The sequence below is a fragment of the Chlamydotis macqueenii genome, chromosome 21 (assembly GCF_036417535.1).
Source record: "Chlamydotis macqueenii isolate bChlMac1 chromosome 21, bChlMac1.mat, whole genome shotgun sequence".
In the NCBI taxonomy this organism is placed as follows: Eukaryota; Metazoa; Chordata; class Aves; order Otidiformes; family Otididae; genus Chlamydotis; species Chlamydotis macqueenii.
In genome coordinates, this window is record NC_141576.1 from 2574550 (window position 1) to 2599621 (window position 25072).

Genomic DNA, 25072 nt, shown 5'->3' on the forward strand with positions numbered 1-25072 from the left:
GAGAATCGAGCTTATGCTTCCGACATACACAATAGTACTAAAGTGCTCGGTTGTCGTGGTTTTGTTAGTGAGGGGGGGGCCTAAGGTGGTAGTCATTGTGAAATTACAATACCATGTATATTTATGAGTACTCTACCTGAGAAAAATAATAAAAACCAATCCTGCTCCTCCCTTTCACAACAGGTATTGCTACTTGCATGCATCAAGAACCCATCCCCAGATAACTGACTTACAATCAGTCAGTTGCTAGAAAAGAAGCACTGCCACTATAAGAACTGCCAGGAGCCTCATCTTTTTCGAAAAAGCATTTCCAGTATGCAGCAGTTACCCTGTGTCGGTATTCGACATTAATGGCATTAAGGAGAGCCACAGAGCTAAAAGGAAGTTAGAATGACAAGAGCTGGGTTAAAAACTGTGGGCTTGCCATGTGTTTCAAGCAGATTACAATCTAGAAGGAGTTTTACTTTAATATCCATGACACAATTAAAATGAATCTTGTTTCTATTATTAATAAAGACTTAGGGTCAGATCATCAGTGTAACAAATGCGTTGAAGTTAGTGGAGCTATATGCACTTAATACCAGTGGGGGTTACTGAAGTATTACAGATGGAATAATTTTATGGCTAGATTTACTTTGTTGATGTTTATACTACTGGTTCATTTTTAAATTTCTTTGAAATGGGCAACAAAATCACTCGTCCTCAGGTACTGCCATTCTCACACACTAGTGTGGTGCTCACAGAATGGCTCCTAGATACTCAAAGAGAATATGTGAATCACAGTAACCTACAGTTTCATTTACAAACGGTTACCACTGTATTACAAAAAGCTTTTGCTAATATTAGGCATTTTTCATGCAGATGATTAAGGGACTAGAACAACTCTCATGAGGAAAAGCTGAGACAGCTGGGACTGTTTAGCCTGGAGAAGAGAAGGCTCGGGGGGGATCTTATCAATGTATACAAATACACTAAGGGGGAGTATAAAGAAGGCAGGCCCAGGACCAGAGGCAGTGGGCACAAACTGAAACGCAGGAGCTTCTGCTACAACATCAGGAAAAACTTTTTCACTGCGAGGGTGACCGAGCCCTGGGACAGGTTGCTGAGACAGGTTGTGGTTGAGGTTTACAGGCCAGTTTGTGCTAACTCCTTTGAGCCGTTCCTCTGGACTTCTGTACATTGCGTCCAGTGCTTTAGAGTTACATGAAGGATGGTGAGAGAATTTTGTTCATCCTTGATAAGCAGTTGGGATTATACATGGCCTAAAATATTATTCATTTATTGTACCTGAAAAAGGAAGACCAGCATAGAAAAGCCACGCTGGAAGGGATTAACTTTCTGCAGTGTAAGCAGTAAAGAAGAAAAGAAAGGAAACTACTATTAGTTGATTCAGCAACTTCGCTTCCTGATAAACGTAAGCTGCTGTAAAGCTTGTTTTAGTAAGAAAAGGACTTTGTAAAATTAAGCTCTTGATTTGTAAAATTCAAGGGGAGTAACAGCTCATCGAAAAGCTTATCTTTACTTTGCACCAGGCCAGAGTGGGGTGCCTAGCTGACTGAATGGCAACAGTCACATGTACTAATATCAGTCTGGAAGTCATTCCCAAATCTAAAGCTGAAGACGATTTTTCATTCACACTCTGGCTCTGTACACATCTCATTTCAAGCAGATATTCTGGAGAATATATTTACATCTGTCCACATCTGGAGTTTAAGCACTGAGAGAACTCCAACAGAGCTCATTGTTAGCAGTAGAAAACAGACTACTGCTGTTCAAACTATGACAAGAATAGTCAGTTCTCTTGCACAGGGGACAAACGGGAGAGGGAATCACCATTGATAAATGTGGCAAAACTATGAAGTTCTTCTTTGCCTAACAAAACTGTCCCTGACACGGGTTAGGGAAAGCAAGTCCAAGCAATGACTCTCAAATGACAAAGAAATGCATCTCTTTCAGAGCTAAGTATTATCAGTTCTAGAATAAAAGTACATCTATCCCAAAATCCTTTCTATCCAAGCTGACACCTTTCTCCCAGCTGCCGCGGGACCATTGCATTCCACTAATGTGGACTGATCTGGAGGAGAAGTATCAATCAACTCGGACAGCACATCTTTAAAGGGCTTGGCAAGCAAGTGGGGTGTTAGCCTGGCTGCAGTGTCTTCCAGAACACTGCCTGAAATCAGTTGCTAGAAATTAGTCTGTATTACTAGAAAATATCTGCTAGGTATTTAACTTACACCAAAGAAAGAGGCAATCTGTATGTTCTGTGTGAATGAGTGCACTACAGCAGCTGAACAAGAGCTCACATTAGCAATATTATTCTTGCACTGTAGTGCCAGAAGCTCAGCAGCACCTTTAAGTCAGTAAGATTCTGATTTTAGGTCACACTTGTAGGGAGAGTGCACCAACCTTTTGACAAACATGTACGGCAGTAAGGTGTTAGAAATAACTTTTTGCATCTCCTGTTTCTTCTTTAAATCCACTAATCTGATTCTTTTTGGGACTGTGACATAGTTGTTATATGAATCTTTTAACTTGGTAGATGGAAATACCAGTTTGACTGATACTGAATACTGGGATGGGGTGCATTTCATTTTCTTTGAGATAATCTTTTGGGGATCATTGCCACTCAAGAAAACTTTTTCTTGGGGAAAAAGACAAGGAATATCCTGCAAGGTCAGTGAACAATCTGGCCTCTGTCAAACTCCAGGATTATCCAGAGCACTATGTGTATCCTTCCCATCTGCCATTCCTGACGCTAAGTGAAGCTCACTGTAAATATGTTTTGTGGTTTGAAATGTAATTGAAAAGGCATTAGGCTTAATTCATGGCAACTGTTTGAACATAAAAGCCCCTATTTCCTCTCCATGAGTTTTAAGCTACAGGAAATGGACCCCTCTCTGCAGATATTCATGTGTTAAAGCTGCTCTGTTTCCATGAACAGAAGTAAAAGGCTGAGGGAGACACACAACAGAAAGACAATTCTATGCAAATGTATAAAAGCCATTTAACATAGTAGAATCTTAACTACAAAAGATACATCTATTTTTAATTAGAGAACTAAAATCCGTTTCAGTAAAGAATTCCAAAGTATGGACATACATCCCCAAACTCCTCTCAGTAATACTCTTCCACCACACAAGTGAAGAAATATTTCACTAAGTGATGATCTCATTCACTATGACACATTTATTATTGCAGCATCCACAGCATATCCAACTCTGATAAAATAATGGAAGCTACGGTCTTTGCCCCAAAGAGCTTTCAATCATATAAATGCCAAATTTCTTGCCACTAATCACTGCCTCAAGCAGACCAAAAAATACTACTTCTTAAAAATATTTACCTGAAAACAGCAGTGGCACAAGTAGGATGTGCTGACTTAGGCTGAATTTGGCTCATTCATTTAGTCAAATAGCACACATGACAGAGAAATTGCTCCAAATACAGCTCTCTAGAGCAGCCTGAAAGGATATTCAAAAATGCTGTGAGGAAGCAGGCTGGATGTGTTCCCCACTTCCCTCCTCTGCCAAAGCTTAACATTATTTGAATAGGTAGTTTTGCCTTCGGAAACTCTTGTGTCATACCACTGAGTTCAGAACTCGCTGAAATGTTCTTCCTTTTCGGAACAGGTTTTTGCTCGCCCCTGTCAATATGCAGTCCATAGGACTCTCAAGCAGAGAACTTAGTGGTGTTGGATGGCCTGTGTCATCATAACCATGGATCACATTACATTTAGAAAACAAAACCGGAGCAGTAAAATGTAGCTATTGTCAGTTTTGACCATTTTTATAAAACCACAGTATTAATAAAATGCTGTTCTTCATAAAAGCATCTATTCCCAAAAATAATTCTATATAATATCATATTACAGAACTCCAAGGAGGACTAATGAGGAAGTTAATGTGCTTCTTGGGCCCTTACAAGGAGAATTATTTCACAGGTCATCTATGCGCGAGTAATTTTACTAATGCAAGGATAAAATTGTGGTCTAGTTCTGTTTAACTCATCAAAAGTACACATGTGGGCAAGGTTACTCACTTTTTACAAGATTAGACAATGTTCTGCCATAGCCATGCTAAATACTGCATCTTTGGAAAATTGCTGTAGTGAACAGAGCAGCTTCCTTTGACTGTTGGATGTCTTACACTTTGGCATATTTGGAAAACAACTACAAACTGAACAGGTAGAATTTCACAAGCCAGAATTTGTCTTGCATTACTCTCTGCCACAAATATGTATGCATTTCTGTCAAACAGCTCATCACTATTGTGTAACTGGAGGAAGAAAGTCAAGTAACTAGGTAATTAATCCAAATATAAAATAATTTATCCAACTAATTATAGGTTGCACATATCCTGGCAGTTGCTGTGCCTAGAAACAGGCCTTGAAGGCAGATGCTGAGAAGGCTGATGCTTCCTTAATTTTTTTTTCTTCTTTTATATTCAAACACCACTTCTCAATCAAAATACTTAATGCTAGCCCAAGTGCAGATAGAGAAACAGGATCATTGAAATGATGGGCAAGATCTCGACGCCCTTAGGTCATAAGCAGTATTTTGTCTGCCTTCACTGTAATAACTGGATTGCTTCAGAGCATGAGGGTGTCAGGATCTGACCCTGGATAACAGATTCAAGGTCATAGGATAAATCATTATGTCAGTCCTGAATAAGAGCAGTTGACTTGACGCTTCTGTCATGCAAGATCGTTTTCCCTCCCAGGGAAAAAAAAAAAAATCAGACCTCACTAATTAATTCCCAAAACTATAACAGCAATGTTATGTCTTGCTACAATTATCACTTTGCGTCTTACACTACTCTGGAGCTATTAATAATGTCTATAAAGTAGAAGTAGGAAGACCCCTTTAATACCACGGCCGTCTCTACTCTGGAGGATGTAGGCATGATTTTACATGCAGCAAGTTCTTTTTTACTCCCCCTTCTATTTTCATTGCATAATCATGGCAAGCTTTCTCCACATACAGCCTCCAGATCTGTAGAGCATATATAGAGAACATAGCTGGTTGCCTAGCTAACACCTTCGGAATAAATGGGACTGGGAACTGCAAACATACATCTTTACAATTCATTATTTTAAGAAATGGTTGGTGGTGTTCTAACATTTTTTTAAAGATCTCTTCCTCCTATCTCAAGTTCAGGAGACTTAACGAAGCCTTTAGAAATTAATGTCTCTATTTTGGGTGTTTTAATTGTGCCTGTGGAGGCCCTAAGCAAAGATGTTCCCTTAGTGCCCCACTGGTTGTGCTGGGCTTGTGGCAGTTTCACGTTCCAGCAGGCCCCCTGCAGAGCTGTTTGGGGGGGATGAGGCTGCCTGGGATGTGCAGTGCCATGACAAAAAGTGATTGCTCCCAATTTAGAGTAAATGCCCTCGGGAAAAGGCTTCCACAGGCATCCTGTTAAAAGCACAGCTCTTGATTAACCCAAGAAATTGGGTTGCTCAGTTGGCAGAAGTGCATCCTCTGCTAGAAAAAGAAGAAAGAAGAAGAAAAAAAAGATGGAGCACACTGAGGAAACTCTTCAGTCAAGACCCTTTTCCTACTGACCCCTCACTCAGGCAGCCGTCGCCCCCCTCAAACGGGGAGCATCCCTGGGCACGGGTGGGAGCCCGGGCAGGGCAGAGCGGACCAGGCGCAGCCGGACCTGGCGCCCCGCACCCCAGCACGCCCGTCGGGGCCGTCTAAGAAAGACAGGGAAGGCATTCTCTTACCTGATACACCTGTGCTGTTGGGTGCACAGTAGAACCAAGGCAGGAAACACCCAGGTAAGAAATTCCATTTTACTCCCATTTATTGGACGGTGGCAAACAAAACCCAGGTTCCCTGGCTCTCCTGGCGGCTCCGGCGCTCCAGCGGCGTTGCCATCCTTGCTCGCTGCTCCGAGTTGAGGCTCAGTTGGAAGCGGTGGATCGTTGCCCGGCAGCAGCAGCCCCCACAGCCGCGCGGGGCCCCGGGGCCATGCGGGCGGGTTGCGGGGAGCGGGGTGCGGGGTGCGGGGTGCGGGGCAGGTCCGTCCCCCCACTCCGCGGCTCCTCCGCCTCCCCTCAGCACTGCCTGGCTCTTCCTCCGGCCGCGCTTCCCGGGTGCAAGGCTGGTTGCCGAAAATAACCTCCGAAGCGAGAGCTTAATCCCAGCGAGCGCGGGGGGGAGCAAACTAAAAGTGCTCCGGAGGGAGCAGGCATGGCCCGTGCGACCGGTCACAGGGAGGAGGAGGAGGAGGAGGAGGAGGAGGAGGAGGAGGGAGCCGAGGGCACGGGCGGGAGAGCCATGGGGTGCGGGCAGCCCGGAGGGAGCGGAGCGGGAGCCGCGGGGCAGGTTTGGGCGGCACAGCGAGGGCCATGTGCGCTGCGGGAACCGGGGGCCGCCTCCCCCCGCTCCTCCCTCCGCACAGCCCGCCGGCACGGCGCCGGGGCGAGCGCAGCTGCAGCCCGTCTTCGAGCAGCTTCCCAAGGGAAGAGGGAATACAGACGGGGGAGGGGGGGACCCTGGAGAGGGGCCACCGCCACCCCTGCTCCTCCTCCGAGCTGTCCCGGGCTGGCGGGGCACAGCCCAGGCGGGCAGACCCGTGGGTTTGCAAACTTCAGCCCGGGCGCTCCCGGCTCCCCGCGGGAACGCTTCTCCGGAGTGAAACGCTCCGCGTTACTTCAGCGAGCACGGAGCGCTGAAACCGCGTCTGCGACGCCCCAGCTCGGGGCTGCGGGGCTCATCCTTGCCCACTCGGGGACCCCCGCTCATCACGGGGGTCAGCGGGCAAGCCTGGCCAAGAGAGGCTGTCCCGAGTCTGGGTTCAGCTTTACTTGCAGGTCAAACTCGTTTTTCTCCTGCATATTCTCTCTTTTCTTCTCTCCTCCTCCGCCTCCTCTGTGTTTGGTGCTGTTCAATCTAGAACAGCGATCTTTAAAAACAGCCCACAGAGGGAAACTCTGTGAAGGAGACATTTGAAAGAAATTGTATCGTAAAGCAGAAATGAATGCGCAGATACCTGAATCAAAGGATGCACCTGGGGTAAAGTGTTCGATTTCTCTCTTCGTACGCTTAATTTTGTACCATTATTTAATACCAATATTTCAAATGGCAACTAAGGGGTGGTGGGTGAGGGGAATAACAGCTCTGTGCGATCCAGGAGAACAGATGTACAGATGTACACAGCACATACACAAACACATGTACGCACATACGTAAGATCATATGTCATAACCGTGTCAGAATGATGTGGGGGTTTGTTTTCTTTCTGATCTTTTTTCCCTTCTGCACAGTTCAATGGTCGTGCCCACAGGTAAGGTACGCAAAGGAGGAAAAGACCTATGTGGAAACTCAAGTAGCTGGATTGTTGCATGAAAACTCGTTTTTTGGAGGAGGGAGACCAAAAGATTTTTGATGGAATTTAGAGGATGGCATACAGAACAGAATGATTTTGTCTCTCTGTATAATAGAACAGATTGACACCTTTCAGGATATTTTCAGTTGTCACTTTTTTGTATTTTTCCTACTCTGAGGATGGCGTTCCAATGAGCTATGTACCTACTCTGAGAATTGTTGGTATTTTCTCTGGCTAGACATCTGTCATCTAATTTACTAGTAAAAAAGAACAGTTTTCTGTGTCTTCAGCATACATCTGCAAAAATTGCAAAAATGAGCCAAAGCAATTTGTACATGTAGATGAGGGTGTGTATACATGTATTTTATACGGGTATAACACATACATGAGTGTGTGTGTATTTGTGTCTCGGTGTAAGGACGTCATGGCAACATATGCTCTCAAGGCACAGATGTTGGTACAAATTTGGCCATTAAAACAAGTAAAAATACAACGGCAGTCCTCTAAAAGAATCGTTACTGAAAGAACTGTACTTCTACAACTGCACTTTCAGCACTTACTCTGATCCCATGAAAAAGTTCTTTGCTGTCAGTGGTTCTGATATTGCAAAAAAAGAAAAAAAGAGTATCACCTACATATTTTCCCTACTTCATTATCTAGTTCTCTTTCGTACTTCTTCTACCGCTATGCTTCTTTTTCAGCAGCTCTACAGCCCAAAGCAGTAAGGTGACTGCCCACAAAATTAGATTAATAATGCCATCGTGAATGAAAAAAGTATACATGAGGAGTCTTCCATCACCACCATAAATAGTGCCTGGGTTTAACAAAATCTCATGTTATTTTCATGACTGATTTAGCTACCACTTTGTGTCTGTACTTCAGAAAAAGAGATGTTCTGAGATCCATTCCCACAAAATCCTAAAATAAATGTGTAACTTCTCTCCAACGAATAAATTGCATTTGATCTATATAGGCCTTCATTTTATCCTCTTTATTATACGGAAGAAGGACAAATGCTAGGTCATTCAGCCTTGTTTTGAGTTGATTCTGCACACAAATACATATTTAAGCAAAGCAGGCTGTTACATATATATACACATATGTGCGTACACCCCCACTCAAAAGTAGTAATTCCTATTAGCCAAAGGGAAGAGAGGGGATAGAATAATAATGATCAACAATATATTTGTTTCCTACAATTCTAGCAGAATATCCCAAACTCTTTACAGTCAGTGACAGATTAAAATTGCCCAAGAGATAGATTAAAAAACAATTAAATTGCTATTAAAACATCAAAACAAAACAAAATAAATAAGCTCCCCAAATCTTTCTCATCTAATCCTCTTAAAAATAATTAAAGCTTTCCTTTAGCTACTGGCTTGGAACTGTCAAATATCCTTAAAAAGATGGCCCATGATACTAAATGTTTCTTAAGCCTTTTTGTCACTCTGCTAAATGACTACCTCTCCTCAATCCGTGTGGCTGCAGGCACGACCTGTTATGAAAATACCCGTCCTATGACCTGACCTTGCATGTGGAGCTCAGATGGATCATCATCTGGACAATTTTACACTTAAATATCATTTAAACATTCTTATTTATTAAATCATTAGTTGTTATCATTACCATATTAACAATTACTAATGTTTGAAGTATTTACTGTTCCTCAAGTAGTAAGCACAGGTCACAACTTTGAGGTAATATTTTACTACAATTTAAACCAGAAACCCACATTTCAAAAACGGTCAAGTATTTTTCTTCTGGAGCATGTAAGAGGTGTGACTTTTTCTTGATCATAGGCATCCATGTTTTTGTAATTGCTACCATAAAATAATTTATTGGAGAGCATAATTTGATGGATTGAGGAGAAACATGCTCAGTGATTTGGGCCAAATAGCAAGTTTTCATAGTTGTCTATTATCTCAGGATTTTGGAAGCATATCAAAAGGACATTATTTAGATTTATTTTACAGTTGTGCTCCATTACCTGATATTCTTAATAGATCATTTTCTAAACAGAACAGGTGGTTTTACTGCCAGCAAAGTAAAGATGTCATATTGCCAGATACAATTTTTAGAGGCAAAAACTGTACCACAGAGATAATTAGTTTGACTCTCCCACGATTCCACATAAACAGTTAGTGAAAGATTGTGGCAATGTCGCCAAATGTCTCTAGATATATAAATTACACACATATGCCTATTTTTGTAAATGAGATTTGGGAATATCAGTAGCAATCACACAGTGGGAATATTTAGCTCATTTCAGAGGTTGTGCTGGGTTTGCACTGTATGAGTGTCCCGTGGCCCAACACAAATGTGTCTGCATTTAATAAATATCTGTATAACCACAACATTCATTTTCCTTTCACCTGAAGCGCTGGATGAGGATTCTAGTTCTTATCTGTTTCCAAATGTTCTGTAGAACATCTAGTTCATCCCTCAGTCTGCATAGATTTTTTTTTTTTATAATCATGAAGTGCAGCCAGACACTTTGCCCTCTTTTTCTCTTCTCTGTGCCACAGATTTGGGATGAAATTCCCCACTTTGCCCCCGAGTCAGGGCTAGTTCCAGGGCTGGAGATGGCTGTCGCCAGCTGTGTTGCTCTCGGTGGTGCACTCCAGCGGATGTCATCCCCGTCACTCCTCTCTGGAGAGCTCTGACAGCAAATGCCCCTCTCATTCCTTCTCACTACACCTGTAAGGGCCACTCATTGGTAAGGCCCTTCTCCGTGTTTTGCCATTGTTTTACATTCAAATGTTGATCCAGATCATAGAATGGGGGCAGAGAAGTTGTTTTATGTAATCTGATATAAAACACACTGCAAAAATTAAGATTCCGTTATTGGCATGTCTTCCTGCCTAAAAGCTAGAAAGCTCCATATATGAGCTACTGTCACCTTGGAAACGTTCAGAAAAGAAATACCAGCCGCCTGGAGAAGCACAGTATGTAGCCATACAGCAAACTGAACCGTCCAGTTCTACTAAGTTTCAAATTGATCATGAGGTGGTACTGAAGTAACTTCACTGAAACACCTCTAACTTTAACTTCGCAGTAGGAAAACAGCAGGATTTTCAGTTATGCGTGCTCACTCCGTTACCCGTTTCTCAGAGCTGTATCATTGGTGGCCAGTGCCTACAAAAACTGGAAGAGTAGCATCAACCGATGCCTTTTTGTAAATCTCCTGGAGCTTAAAGCTGGAATAGATTTACTGACTTTTGGTTGATAGACATAAACTGTGGATTGGGAGATACGAACTTCTCTGGGGAGCCATAATTTAGCATTTTCAGAGGAAATGCAGAAACGTTCTCTCTTCTCGCATCTATATGGGAGATTAAATTGCCTTTCCCCAGTGACAAATTATTCACCTGACAGAAAATCATGAGCAGTGGCTGGGAACCACGCAGTCAGATGTATCTGGTCGTGTGCACTCTGAAATGACTGGTGCTGACTGGAAGGGGGCTGTTGTAAAACTTTAATAACAAAACATCTGATATTTCTGTATTAAGCTGGATTAGCAATCCGAACCTTGTTCCAGTTCAGAGTGCATCCTATGTCAACATTTCCCACAGAATGACAATTCCATTTCGAATCAGCTCCGAATGCCACGTCTCTGGATGCAGCAGTGGTTACAATCCGTTACGGTTTACAGCAGAGCTACAGATCAGCTATTCTTTTCTGACTCAAGTGCTGGTTAGGTTTTCAGGAAACTTAGAGGTTAAACTCATATTTATTTATTGCTAAAACTATAGTTACCATTTTTTTAGTTGTTATGAAAATCATCCAAACAGTTGTAAACTGGGACTCTATAAATACCCTGAATAAAAATATTACAGAAAACTGAAAATCAGTGACATTACCAGGTGTTCTTACAAGTGTTTTCTTGAGGGAAAAAAACATACTTTCATCTTTTGCATCCTGACTATAGCAGTGTGAGAACTGGCAGGTTCAGAGTTAACACAGTTACGTCTATTCTAGATCTGCAGAGAGAGCTATACAGTTAATCACTGCATATTTTTAGCCTACATCTTCTAGCTTTAATCCTGCAAATGTCTGTATGTAATTTGTTTTATGTAATATGAATAGATGCCGTAAAATCAAGATTCCACCGTCAATAGAGCTAAGGATGTCCACATATTTCCAAAGAATGAGGACCTATAGCATAAGTGAACTGGTCACTGTGAGTAATATTGTGGATGCCAGCGGAAATAAATACTTAGATTAGCAGCATGGGCTCATACACATGGTATAGAAAAACCAGACTTTACTTCTCATAGCAACTATAAAAATTACAGAAATATTGCTTACAATTGAGCAACATTTTCAATTAAATAAATCTGAGAATGCCTTCCATCTCTCTGTACAGATCAGTGTTTATTTTGGGATAGAGCCCCGATTAAAGAACGATGTCCCGATATTTTAGTAACTGAATCACTTTGACTAGCTGAATTTCTCTAGCACATCATTTAGGCCTAGTGCCAAGAGTAGGGGGACAAGAACCTGCTTTTCTGTGAGTCTAACTGCGCTGTTCCTTAATTTTGTCCAGGTAATACATGGAGTAGAACAGAAAGGAAACCTAGGTAATTGCCAGTTAAGAGCTCAAATCTGGTAACTGAGCGCGTGGCAGCAAACACGCAGCTTCAGAAGAGTCCTCTGGGGAGCACAGGAATCCAGCTGAGACACATTTTGTGAGTGCAGACGTTTAGCTTTACTATGTAAATTACTAAAATGTCATCTAAATACTTTTTAATTTAGTGATCTTGTGCATACTTGTAACGATTATTAAAGTGTCACAAGGAACGTCAAAACTGGCAGTTTCTGCTGAAGCTAGAGGAAGCATTCAGCATGTGACATTATAAACAGGCAGCAGCATCTCTACACATGATTTTTGCTGTAATAACCTTTAATTACTAACTAACAGTGAAACCCCATTGTCAGACTAGTACAGGCTTGTTTCTGAAAGACATTTAAGACAGCTTCATTCTGGATTGAAACTCAGAGATCTCCAGTCTTCTAAACCGTGTGCGCAACCCCAAATCCGTACGCCTTCGGCAGTGCCGAAAGCCATGTGAGCTCACTGAAAATATGTTTAATCGTGCCACCCGCCTGCCTAAAATTTATAAATAGAATAAATAGTAAGCTGCAATTTTGCTGCAAATGTCTCTGATCTGAGTTACCTGCAGTCACCTCTGTCATCATTCACATTAATGCGGCGGAGGCCTTAATGTCACCACATCTTTACAGTATCAGTCATGATTTTATATATCACAGGACGTGTCAGCAGCTCACGAAACCGCGTGACAGATCTCGCCAGTCAAACCGGACGGACGTTGCATTTCACGGTCGGTCATATTTTAACCTACGCTGCCAAAAAATAAAAGCCAAGCAGGGGAAAAAAAAAAAAACCTGATCAACTGCCCAGCTGCTTCAGATCGCTGTCATTCATTGGCGTGAAGAAGCCCACGCGTGTCCGCCCCACGCCGCGCACGTGCAGACGCGGAGGGACACTTCACTCCCCGCAACCGCCTCGCGATAAATTCATTGGGTGGGGGCGGCGCGGGGCGCTGCCGGCGGGCGGGCGGGCGGGCGGCTCCTCCGCCCCGCGAGAGCCCGCAGCGCCGCCCGCCCCGGGATGCCGGCACGCACCACTCCGCGGGGCGGGGGGGGCGCCAGGCAGCCGCTCAGTCAGAGGGGCCCGGGCAGGCGACGGGCTCCCTCCGGCACCCCTGCCGCGCTCTCGCGGTGGTTCGCTCCGTTGCCGTGGAGCGGAGCCAACGGTCGCCGGGCGCAGCCGTGAAGAGGGGGCGGTGAGGCGGCGGGGTGGGCCGCGCTCTGCGCGGGGACGGTGGTGGCGGGAACCGCCCGCCGGCCCCGCTCCCGCTCCCGGCCTGCGCTCGCTGGGCGGACTGAGCCGTGGCGAAGAGGGGCTCCGCTGCGGGAGGCGCTGGGGTGGGCCTCGGGCGGTTGGTAGTCTGATATTGCTGGGGTGCGGCGGGAGCAGCGTGGTTTTCCCCGCCTGGCTCGTGGTTTCCCTGTAGAAGGCCTTTCACCCTGCTGTAGGTTTTGGCCTAACTCCCCCAAAGCTTATTGAAGTTTGAGTTGTGCTTCTTGACAGCGCAGTGGTTTAGTAGAAAGTATCTGGGCTGCTCCTGCTGCATTGGCAGCTCAGTTTATGTTTGCGTTACATGTTAGTGCCACTAACATCCTCGGGCGTAGCCCGCTGTAGGAATTCTGTCGTGGTTTTACAGTGGCATTATCGCTCTGTTAGTCTATGCTGTGCTTCAAATTCCGTGGTATATTTTCTCAGTTCCTTAACTAGAGAAAACAAATCCTCTCTTCTAGTGTATGTTTTTGAGTTCTGTAGAAGGATTTGTATAAACGCACTCAACCTCAAATGCCACCACCTTTGTTAAAATTAATCATATGTACAAATCTTTCTATGAGTAAGATCTTGATGAAATGCTCAACCATGTGGTAATAACTCATTCTAGATGACATATAGAATTTACTGAGTTCTAATAAATTGTATCAACATTTGAGAACAGTGTACAAATACTGGGATACTGCATCTGTTATAAATACTGCAGCTTGTAACATGGGAGACCTGCCTCAGACCCAACAGCAAGTAGTATTTGTTTTGAGTTGTTCCCTAATCATTCTGGGTAAAGTGTTTGCCTAAGTGGATAAAATACTTTCAGAAGGTTTATTTTATTATTGAACTAGTTATTTAAAAAAAAAAATTAAAAACTGGCAGTGTCCTTTCTTCCATGTGAGAGATTATATAGGCGTGTGATTGTATCCAGTTATTTCACATGCGTTAAGTATTTACTGAATGCTATTAATTCATGTGAAGGTACAGTCACCACCATTGCAAGTTCTTGGAGATTCTGTATCTAAAATAAGTGTTCTTCTCTTTCATTGTTGTTTTGAAAGAACTATCAGTATGGAAGATAATGAGAGCAGTTATAGTAATGAAGAGGAACAAACATCTCTTCTACCATTTCTGGAAGATGAAGAAAAAGAAGATAAAGCTGGTCAGTTCTCTAATCTGAAAGAACACTGGGAAGGTGAAAATGATTAATTGTTTTGATAACTTACAACAAACTAACGTCTTCTCATTTAGTAGATGGGAACAGTGGATTTCTAGGGATGAATAATATTCCAGGTAAATGCAATGATTCCAGCAGATGTTCTCTAGCATTACAGTACACAGCTGTAACTAAGCCAAATCCATTATTTCTGTAGCAGTAAATTCTATACTTTAACCTGTTTAAGGCACTTTGATTCAGACTTACTGATGGTAAAAATCTAATATTTGACTGTATGGATTTGATTCAGTCGCTTATGCGTTGGCATCTAGTGCCACTTGAAGTGCTCTAGGCTCTCACCTGGCTCCAGAATGGCATAGGTCTTCCACAGATCCAACTCTGTGGAGATGTTGGGTACTCTAAGAAATCTAAACTGGCACCAGATACCTCTTAATAGGCAGCCAATTTCCCTAATTGTGTCCAAAAGTATGTTTCAGTGTATTACGTGAGGCAACATGCCGACCATTTTACACACTATCATGTATGGTGTAGTGCTAAGTACTTATCTTTATGTTAAAAAGAGTTCTTAGGCTATTATTTTCTCATAATTTTCTTGATAGCGTAAATACTAAACACAGTACGTACATCTTCACAGGACGATAGGATAAGGTAGTCTTAGATAAATGTATTAGACTGTCAATACATTAGCCTCCCCTCCCCCTGTTTTTTTTTTTTTTTTCCCTCACATATGTCAGATTGTTGGTGACACGTCTATAATGAAGGCAGAGGGCATTGTCCTGTTTTGCTTTGCAGGTGTACAATAGTAGCCTTGTGTGTTTTGCCATATGAATTTTTTTTATACATGCTGCAGTGGTGCTATAAAATGCCGTCTCTGATTCTCCACGTTTTGACTTGACAGCAAGTATACTAGAGCTTTGCATTTTAAAGTTCAAAGTCTCTTTATTAATATCTGATAGAATACAGACTTGAAGAAGAATTGGCTGGTGGTGGCAAGATGGGAAACGAGGATGCTTCTGAAGGAGTTGAAGACAAATCTGATTCTAGCATGTAAATAATTTGTTTTCTTACCAGTTCTAACAGTGATTTCCTTTATAGTGTTAACTTACCTTTTTGAGAGAAGGTTTGATTACTTCAACTATGCTTTTTTATGAAATTAGTCATAGACAATATAGACCTTACAAAAAAAAAACCCCTTAAATTGGTTATTACTGTTAAAACCCTGAGTTGAGTAAGATAAAGACAGACTCTAAACACTTTCAGATCTGAAACTGTTGTAGATACGTACATATAACACAATGATTGCACGGCATTAATGTGGGCTAATTGGCTGTCCTCAAATTAGAGTTACGTTAACGAATTTATACTTCTAAAAGCCAGCCAGCTCTCTGTAATAATTGTGTTGTGTTCTTATCCCTCTGTACTGGTAGAATGTCAGAAGTTGCTGGAAAAACAGAAATTTGTCTGCTGAAGAATATCAGTGTTGGACTGTAAGCTTTTTAATATATACAGAGTTTTGTATGACTATGTAAAGTCAATTGGCACAGAACTGGTGTGGTGATAGATTAGTACTACCCTGATTTTAGAAGTAGGTGATACAATGGATTTGTTCCTGAAGAAATAAATTTACGTGCAGCAGAGGTCAGGCATGAAAAGGAATCTGGTTCTTTGAATGTGGCCTTAAGTATTTGCTGCTCTCTTCACAAAGATCAGAGCACTGTTTGGCTTATTTGGAGAAGACTGTTAGTCTCTGCCCTCGCGTGACCCGGCGTAGGGTTATAAGGCATGATGAAAAGTCAAAATAATGTTTATTAATATATCTATGTGGGAAGTTGCATGGCACATATGCCTACTGCTGGTAAATGTTGACAATGTTACCATTATCAACGGAGAAACTCAAAATACACCAAAACTATTAAAGAAAAAAAAAAAAAAGAACCAGACCCAAAGCTTCAGACCTCTCCTAGCTATATGCCTAAGCAGACCAAAATTATAAGAGAGATTAGCTCACCTCACAAATTGATCAGCTCTATATAATATGTTTTAATCTAGTTTAGAATGTTCCCTTTAAAGTTTTAAACTATTGTTCAGGTAAATTAGAATTTGCAAACCCGAGGTATAATCAAGAGGAGCCACAGGCATTTCAAAATAAAGACATATAATTAATGCATTAAATGGAGGTATAAACATTCAACAGTAGAGATTTGAGTCTAAAAATCTTGACTTAAGTGCCTGTATGTAAACTTCTTATACAAATTATGTTGGGTTTTTTTTCCTTATTTATACTGGTCGTATTTGTAACAGTTCTGCTAGAATAAGAATGAAACAGAAAACAACCCACAAATATGTAAGTGGATGACGTACAAACTTCATGTAACTTCAGTTTCTCACTATGTTTACATTACTAATCGTGTGTTTCAATTCAAAGGCGAAGCTTGGAACATTGTTTGGGTGACGTTAATAATATTCAGGCTGTGAAGCATACAGATAAAATTTGCATATTAACCTTGCAGAGGAATCTAAAAGAGCTCAATGACATAGCCAAAGAAAAGAAACTTGTGGTCCAAAAAGCCAGGTTAGTGTTTAGGCAAACATAGTCATCAGCATAAATCAGCATCAAATACTGGGATACTGTGCCTATTATAAATATTAGATTTTGTAGAATTTTTTAATGAGTTACATGATGTGAACACTTGTTTAATATAATATATTCAATATATCCCCAAACCCTTCTAAAGAATTAAGGATCAAGGATAAAAATTAATTACATACTTGAAAAAATGAACTACGATAACGAATGTTAAAGAGGAGGTGTTTGATCTGGGAGAATTAGATGCTAATTCCTTGTCTGCACAATACTGCTGGTTCAAACCTCAAGTGGAAAATTCTTTGTAAACATTTTCTTAACTGTGATGGAAATGGTACATTAGAATTGATGAAGTAACTCTCATACTTTGAGAAGCACCTGCTATGCGTGCTTTGACCTTATGTTAAGGTCACAAAGGTGTTCTTTAGCAGCAAATATATCTGGAGAAGGCTAATGTAAAAAGATGCCTTTTATGCTGTTGTCATTTTTTTCTAATATGTGAACTATGGATGAAGTCAGAATGAACTCTTGTTACGTTTCTGGATTTTTGGAGAAAATGTTTGGAAATAACACAGGCTTCTGAAGGACCTCACAGTAAGATCTTAAAGGAAAAAAATGGGATGGTGATGGGGAGTTGTGAGAGTTGAAGGGATCCTGGCTGTGAATCTTGCCCCCAAAAGGAAGAGTTTCATGAGAAAGAGCAAAGAAATTACAAAATATAAATGATCTGTTTGTTTCTTGCAGAGACAAGCTGAGTAGCTGTCAGCTGCGGATCAAGATGCTAGCAAAGCAGCTGGAGGATGTAGACATTGAAATAGAGAAAGAGGAGGAGGCTGGCAATGTGTAGGTAGAGTGTGCTTCTGCATACCAAGGATTACAGGCAGCCACTATGTTTATCTGTGCAATTAATGAGATAAACTTTCCTGTTTTCATCTCTTCATGTTGTCAAACAGTTGATAGAATTTTTAAGCATGTGTGTTAAAGATGTTAATAGATCAGCAATGAAACCCATTGCCGTTCTCAGGTGAAGGTGTAACTGCATGAGCTTGGAAGGCTGTTCTGATACAAGGGTACTGCAGTTCCAGGCAGGGAGCAGAGCAGTGCATTCCCTCCCACGTCACTGAATGCTAATATTGCAGTCACTTTCCCAATGACATACTTTGAGCAGTAATTCTTCCTTTTGAAATAAGGAATAATGGTGCATTGGCTTGGGAATCATTGATCTCTATGCTTTCTACCTAGAGGTAATAAGTGTGTTGAGTAAATAAGTGCAGAAGGAGGTGGAAACTTAGAGTGGACAGGAGAGAGGCATATATTTTAAAACGTAACAACAGGTTATTAAGTCAGCCTAGCCCACTACTGTCAATTGTGTTTATCAGGGTCTCAATCACTCCTATTCAGTATGATGAACCAACACCCATGAGCTATGGCAGTTTTAGAGGTCATGGTTTTGCTTCTGGTAACTATTACAATCAGGATTTATATATATATGCCATTTCTTTTCCTGTTTGTTTTATGTTGTGAAATGCATGAATGCCTTTCAGGGGTAGCCCTGCATACGGGAGCTGTTCTGAAACACTTCTGCTATAAAGTGGGAGGCAATTTACTGTACTTTTCACATTTGGTTTAAATAGAAAGACGTGGGTGGCTTGTGTACCAGGAACCAGTGTATTGTGAGCAAACTTTGCAGCTGCATTTTATGACCTGTGTTAATTTTCAAGTTAGTATATTGATGAATGATAGGGTGAGAAAGGTAGGTTAACTGCCAGGATGGAATAGCTGCTTGAACAAAAATGATGAGCGAATGCTAATGAGGCTCCTGTGATGGGTGCTAGTACTCCCTGTTCAGGATCTCAGAGACAGTCTTAGTGACAAAAACCGATGAAGAGAAAAGCATTGTAGAAGTCTTTATGCTTGTGGCGGATTGAATTGAGAGGTCTAGATATGCAGAAAAATAGCAGTTCTCACAATCTCTTATTTAGTGAGTGAATAGTGGAGTAAGAAGACTTGATACATTTCTGGCTTATGAAGCTCAAAGGCATCATGTTTTAGCCATAATGAAAATACTAGCTACCATTAGCGTTACTGATGCCCAGTACAAAAATTTTGAAGTTAGAGAAGTAACTGCAGGTAGAAGATCCATTTCCAATTTTAATTTCGAGGCAGGGAGTTTATACTGAATGTAGTCAGCTCACTGCCTGTTGGTTCTGTGCTATACAGTCTACTAGCTCTCCAGGGTAGAGAAGACCAAGGGAAATGAACAACTGTGTGGCAACACTGCTGTTGTAGGCAAAGTACGTGGATTATTGTAATGCCATTTTAAAAGCAAAAGCAGTCTAGGTTCTGTAGGTTCGCCTAAACTTATTTTCATTAGAATACTTCTTTTATCAGCTGGAGAAACAAATAGTCACATGAAGCTACTGGGCAGTGCTTTTGAAATAACTGCTCCTCTGTAAATTTCAACCAATGTGCCTAGTTTGAAGAACACTATGCCTCTGAATGAAGAATGGATGCTTAGAAAGCTAAATAAGAGATTGCATAAATTGGTGGAATTCTAATACATAAATCTGTGCCTCAAAGCTATTTTTTTGTTGTTGTTGCAGATCTTGTTGGAAGGGCGATTGTTTTTAACCTTTATTAGTTACACTTTCTTTCTGTTTGTTTCTTTTTTTTGTTAACAGCCCAGCCTTGTCCCGCCTTCAGGCAATGCACAGACGACTGTGCACTGAACTGGAGAAAGAGAAGGATTTTGAATCAAACATTGCTTTGACACTAAAAGAAAACTTGTAAGTGTGGGAATGAGAACTGTGATGGGAGCAAATCTTTATTATGTTCTTCATATGCTGTTTAATGGATTCAAAAGTTAATCACTACGGAAGTTGCTTGTAAATACTGAACTACGTAATTTGAGGCCGTGTGAGGTTGATGGTGAGACAAAGGATCTTGGCAGCAACTTTTAGCCTGAACAGTTCATTGCTTAGGAAATTGGTTGCTGTGGCTCAGCTCCTGAGTTAGTTTTGCACATATAAATGAAGTTTTGATTTTATTTGGAGTTGTGCATACGTTGTGGACCTAAACAGGTCTCATGTTAAATGGAAAATAAGCTGCACTAGAGTAGACCTGTCTGGGGTACTGTAAAGGAAAAGATTGCAATTGAGAGTGATGGAGACACTGGTGATACTGTGTATTTTTATGCTAATACTGCTGCTTGTAATTGATTGTTCACACATACTAAATTATTTATAAGACAGAATAAAACTGCCTTTTGCAGAAGGGAACAGGCAAGTGTATTTTGGCACCAGAGGTACAACTGCTAATGCCGCTACATCAAAGGAAGAACACAAGCACAAGCTTATAGATGTGATTAACCAGAATACAGTACGTTCTGCTGCAGTGAACATCCCTATCATCTCTAAATTCCTTCAGCAAAACATAGAAGGATAAAAGCTATGAAGTTATTCACTGTTGACAAAAAAGCTTTTTTTTTCCCTGAATTTTCTTGCTTTTTATATTTTCTTCTGGGCAAATGTGACTTTGAGAAACTGAACCTTGAGCTTTATTTTTTTTACTTTTTTTTGACCCATATTTTTGATGTGTTTAAAATGAGACCTGCTATTAGGTGTGAGTCTTAGTCTGAAAGGTACAATACCTATGTCAATAACAGGGTATGATTTAACAATGTAATTTAAAAAAATAAAATAAAACAGCTAGGTTTTCATTTTCGCCGTAGAGCCTTACCTACTCAATAGCCTAAGTAAGTGAAAGAATGTCTGTATTTCAGTGAAAACCGCTTACACTTTGTTTTAAAGGCTTGAGATGTGGAAGATAGAAACTGAAGAGGGAAAATATGAAATCCTTCATGAACAATTTAAAAAAGATGAGGAGGAGCTAGAGATGCAATACCAAGAACGAGCCAAAGTGCGGATTTGGAAGGAAAAAATAGCAGCACTGCAAGCTGAGGAAAATCAGCGGTCTAGAGAAAAGTAAGCGCCTATAAGTCAGACTCTGCTTCCTTTCTCTGTATTATTTTTAGCCAATTCACTATTCTGAGTGTTGAGAAGATTTGCTAATTCAAATACTAGTGATATTGTGTTTCTTAGCTGAGTGTTGCTTCAAGAATATTTTATGAGGAAATGGAATTAAAATAAGGATTGCCCACAGTCTTGCAGTTATGCAGGTAAAGATTTTTGATACATGCAAATAAACTTGCTAAAGAGAAAAACTGAATGCTTTTTGTCTAAGGAAATGAAGCTCACTAGATCAGGCTAAGTGCACGTGTCTGCTTTGTTGTTGTTTGCCAGGGCCTTCTGAACTTATGATCAAGTTCATTGAGATTTCTTGGAGAGAAAGAGGATACCAGTTTGTCAATATGTCTGTAGTTTTTGTGAAAACAAGAGACTGTGTGGCAGGGGGGAGGGGAATGACACACACATGAGACTTGTGTCCTCGTTTCAATGCATATTTATAAACTCCCCAACATCACAGTTAGATGTCATTGTGTTGGGATCACTGTTTCCTTAGTCCTACTGCAACTGTTGGTTTGCCTGTTTTTTGCAGAAAAGAAGAGGAAGCCCAGAAACAATATGAAGAAAGGCATAAAAAAATGCTTGAGGATGCCAGAAGAAACCATGAAAAAGCAGTATGCTTCCTGAGAAAAAGCATGGCAAGGTTATTGTTCACTCCTTTTCTGTCATTGGACATTCTCTGGTATACAAAACTTTAGTCTTTGAAAAATAATAATTTTTCTGCTAGGTGTATCTGCTGTTACACTTGGAAATCTTCTGCTACAGTACCAGTGCCATCAGGGCACAAAAGGACTTGGAAAGAAGAAAATCCCCTTACTGTCCTAGTCTGATCTTCAGAGTCCCAGTAGCTGAAGGGACTGTCTTTTTGATGGGATGCAGAGGGGTCTGGCTACTTGTAGGCATTAACAATGATTTGAAACATTTTATATATGTGTGTGTCATTAACTGTAGCATTTTGAAGTAGTATAACTGAATTCCAGGTTTGAAACTTGCGTTCTGCGGTTCTGTATTCCCTCTGAAGCATATTTAAAAAGCTTTCTTGCTATCTGGTAAAATTGGTTACAAGGTCCGTCCTTAGTGCTGCTGTTCTCTTCTGGTTGATGTTGAATTAAATGTTCTCTTAATAGGTTTATATTTATGTACTTACTGTAGTGTTGAATTATTTTGCTACTAAAGAAAGCGTGAACATTTGTTACTTACTTTTACTTATAGTTTAGGACTTAATTGAAAAAAGAATTGAAATAATTGTGCCGTTTATGTGTTGATTTATTTTTCGTTAGATGGCATGTGCAAATTTGTAATAATTAAGAAAAACAAACACCCAAAGATATTTTTTCCTGAGTCATATATCAAATATATCAGTCTTACTGATTTTTTTTTTTCCTAGTTTACCGTTATATTGGCTGGAATAATCTCAGATTTTATTCATGCCCACATATTTCTAGATTTTAGAGTTTCTAGGGTTTATTTTTAGTGTGGGTACAAGCGGTTGGCTCATATGAAGTTCACTACGTAATTGTTTAGATATTGGTTATATGAGCAACACCTGAATTCTTACATTATTTTAGCAACTAGACATATGTCATAATGTGAAACCCATTCTTCATATTCAAAATTCCAAAAAAGTTGTTGAGCAAACTAGTTGAAAGCCTGTTGGCACTTGTAACTTGAGCGGTACCGTATATAGCAGAGTCTTCCAACTGTTCTGCTTTCCCCACACCCAGTATCATAGTAAACACAGAGGCTTACAGGAAGAATGGTGACACTGATGATTACTACTTGTCAGGTTAAACATTCTAATACTAAAAGCTTTCCAGGATATAAGCCTGAAAGATTTTACTTTGCTTACAGAATTCATGAAAAAAATGCAAAGGAAGAACTGAAAACTCAGGAGCATATGGAGAGAAGGATACAAGCTGTGCTTTCCCTGAAAAACAGCATAACTTCCAATAGGGTACTGCTGCTGCGCCTTAGATGGGAATGCAGAAATTGACTTGTTAGACTGCTGGGTTCTAATGAAAGCAGTTTAAATTTTCACTGCAGAATTGTTGTGTGATGCTGTCAGATCACCAACCAAATCTCTTTTGAAACTGGGGAGAACTTAACTCCCCAGTAATGGTGTTAATTTGTATGGGCAGATTTTGACACTTAGACTTACAGAGTTTATTCTGTCAACAATCTAGTTGTGCTGGTAGAGTAACTCTCTTGAAAATAATGCATACTGCAACGAAGTTCTCTGAAAACTCAGCCAGAAGCATTTCCAGTTGTTTGGATCCCAGTGCAGAAGTACTTCATGTGGAGAAAACATATGGAAGAAAAACAATTACTTCAGAATTTAAATAATGTAAAATAAGAATATCTGAGCCATGCTATTTCAGTCTTCTATTTATGTTCTGTAGAATATGAAGGAATGATCTTTATTTAATACTAATTTGATTAGAACTGTATCTTTTCACATTGCCTCATTGAGCAGCATTTCAAGGGCAGGCTAGAAGGGTAAAGAAATAGCCCTGACCTAGTCAGAGCTTTGTGCATCTCAGCACACCATGGCTACTGTGTATATTAAGAACAATAAGTTCAACTTCAGATAAATTTACCATAGGTTTATATTTAGATAAGGTGACTAACATAGATTCTCTGTTTTATATTCTTTAATCTGTGAATCACATATGTAACTGTGGTTTGTATGGCTTCATAGGAAAAACTCCAAACTCTCCAGGTTTGGAACAAAGCAATGGCCTTTGAGGCAAAGAAGCAGGAGATGAAAATGAGGGAAGCTATCCTGGCAGAAGGAGGCAATGTTGCCAAGGAAATTTTTCTCCATAAACGACTGCTAAAGCATGAAAAAGAGAAACAGTAAGTATTCATATCTATAACAAACTGTCAGCTACTTACTGATGCTCATACAGGAATATATTAATCAGATTCTGAAAACATGTCTGTGATGCTGTCTCAAGGGAGTGAACTCTTACTCTCTGTGTGTGATATTTGTGTAGTCTGTTTTAAGGGACTTGAACTTCTAGCTTAGGTATTGTCTGGAGAGCCAAAGTTAGGAGCCTATGTTCTATCATTAGTGCAGAGAAGATAAAACTGCTCCAGGAGGGAAATTCAGTGAACCTAAACTGGATCCCTGAAGTAACTGTACTTCTGGATTTCCTGAACGCTGCTCCTATAAAAATGGAATAGCTTTCTTAGACTTTTAGACAGGCTCTGGAAGATTGCACTGCAGTAAGGCCAGATGCAAGGTACTCTCCTTCATGCTTTTTTGATTGAAATTACTTCTCTGCCTTTGTAGCAAAGTTGATAAGAATGTGCCTGTATCTTATCTGCTCCAGCGCAAAGCTTAATTACTTTTTTTAATGGCTTAGGAGGATGATTTTGAGGTAAGATACCAAACAGAGTGGCAGAGGCGTGTGTGATTCTGCATGCTGGCTCTGCTGCAAAGGCAGTAACCTGTGGCAAATGTTAGAAATTTAGTAAGCAAAGGTTCATGAACTGATAAGTTTTGATTCAATAAAAACTTCAGTCTTGATAGCTGCATACCACCACTTCTGCTATCCCTAAATATATTCTAAAAATCATGTTAATAAAACAATCTTGTCAGTTTGTAGAGATCTGCTGGAAATATCCAGCTCTGTTTAAGTTTAATCCTTTTCACCTTGTTTGCTTTCTCCCTTTCACTGTTTCCATTTGCAGGCCAAGGGAGATCAGTGTGTTACTCTTAATGTTAGCTGTGTCATGTTTCTCACAGCAGTTCTTTTCTAGTTTCAGCTACCCTCCTGCTAATTGCTGAAGAACTGCTTAGTTATTTGGCTTTACACTGAAGGCAGGTAGCACTGGGAGTCCGTATGCTGTTCCTGTGTCGTTGTAACCGTGATTAACTTCTTTGTACCATGATTTTCCAAAAATACATTATAAATAGTGTCATTTATCTGGTGCAATGAGGCGGCATAAGGCTAAATTCAGACATTGTAGTGCTTCAGTAGGCAGTAGCCTGTATTTAAATGAGAGGTGATATTTTCTTTGCTCCTATTTAGAATCAGTAATTATCTATATGGATTAGCTGAAGAGGTGCAAGTC

General features: G+C 40.7%; 2 protein-coding genes across 4 annotated transcripts in view; one reads left to right on the top strand and one right to left on the bottom strand.

Moving 5' to 3' along the window:
* GABRD (gamma-aminobutyric acid type A receptor subunit delta) overlaps positions 1-25072 on the bottom strand; it is a 107315-nt gene that overhangs the window by 11897 nt on the left and 70346 nt on the right. Inside the window, exon 1 of one of the 3 annotated variants that reach the window (XM_086764516.1) lies at positions 5728-6408. The exons of 1 other annotated variant lie outside the window; for it this stretch is intronic. In XM_086764516.1, the coding sequence (XP_086620642.1) occupies positions 5728-5795 (68 nt within the window). In that variant the 5' untranslated portion in view covers positions 5796-6408. Of the gene's footprint in view, positions 1-5727; positions 6409-25072 lie in introns of those variants that run through there. One more of the 3 variants, XM_086764515.1, reaches the window with a different exon arrangement.
* CFAP74 (cilia and flagella associated protein 74) overlaps positions 14266-25072 on the top strand; it is a 47084-nt gene continuing 36277 nt past the window's right edge. The window contains exons 1-9 of the mRNA XM_086764660.1: positions 14266-14401; positions 15340-15430; positions 16809-16955; positions 17712-17810; positions 19649-19753; positions 20777-20950; positions 21525-21635; positions 22844-22946; positions 23691-23848. Coding sequence (XP_086620786.1) covers positions 14278-14401; positions 15340-15430; positions 16809-16955; positions 17712-17810; positions 19649-19753; positions 20777-20950; positions 21525-21635; positions 22844-22946; positions 23691-23848 — 1112 coding nt within the window. The 5' untranslated portion in view covers positions 14266-14277. The remainder of the gene's footprint in view (positions 14402-15339; positions 15431-16808; positions 16956-17711; positions 17811-19648; positions 19754-20776; positions 20951-21524; positions 21636-22843; positions 22947-23690; positions 23849-25072) is intronic.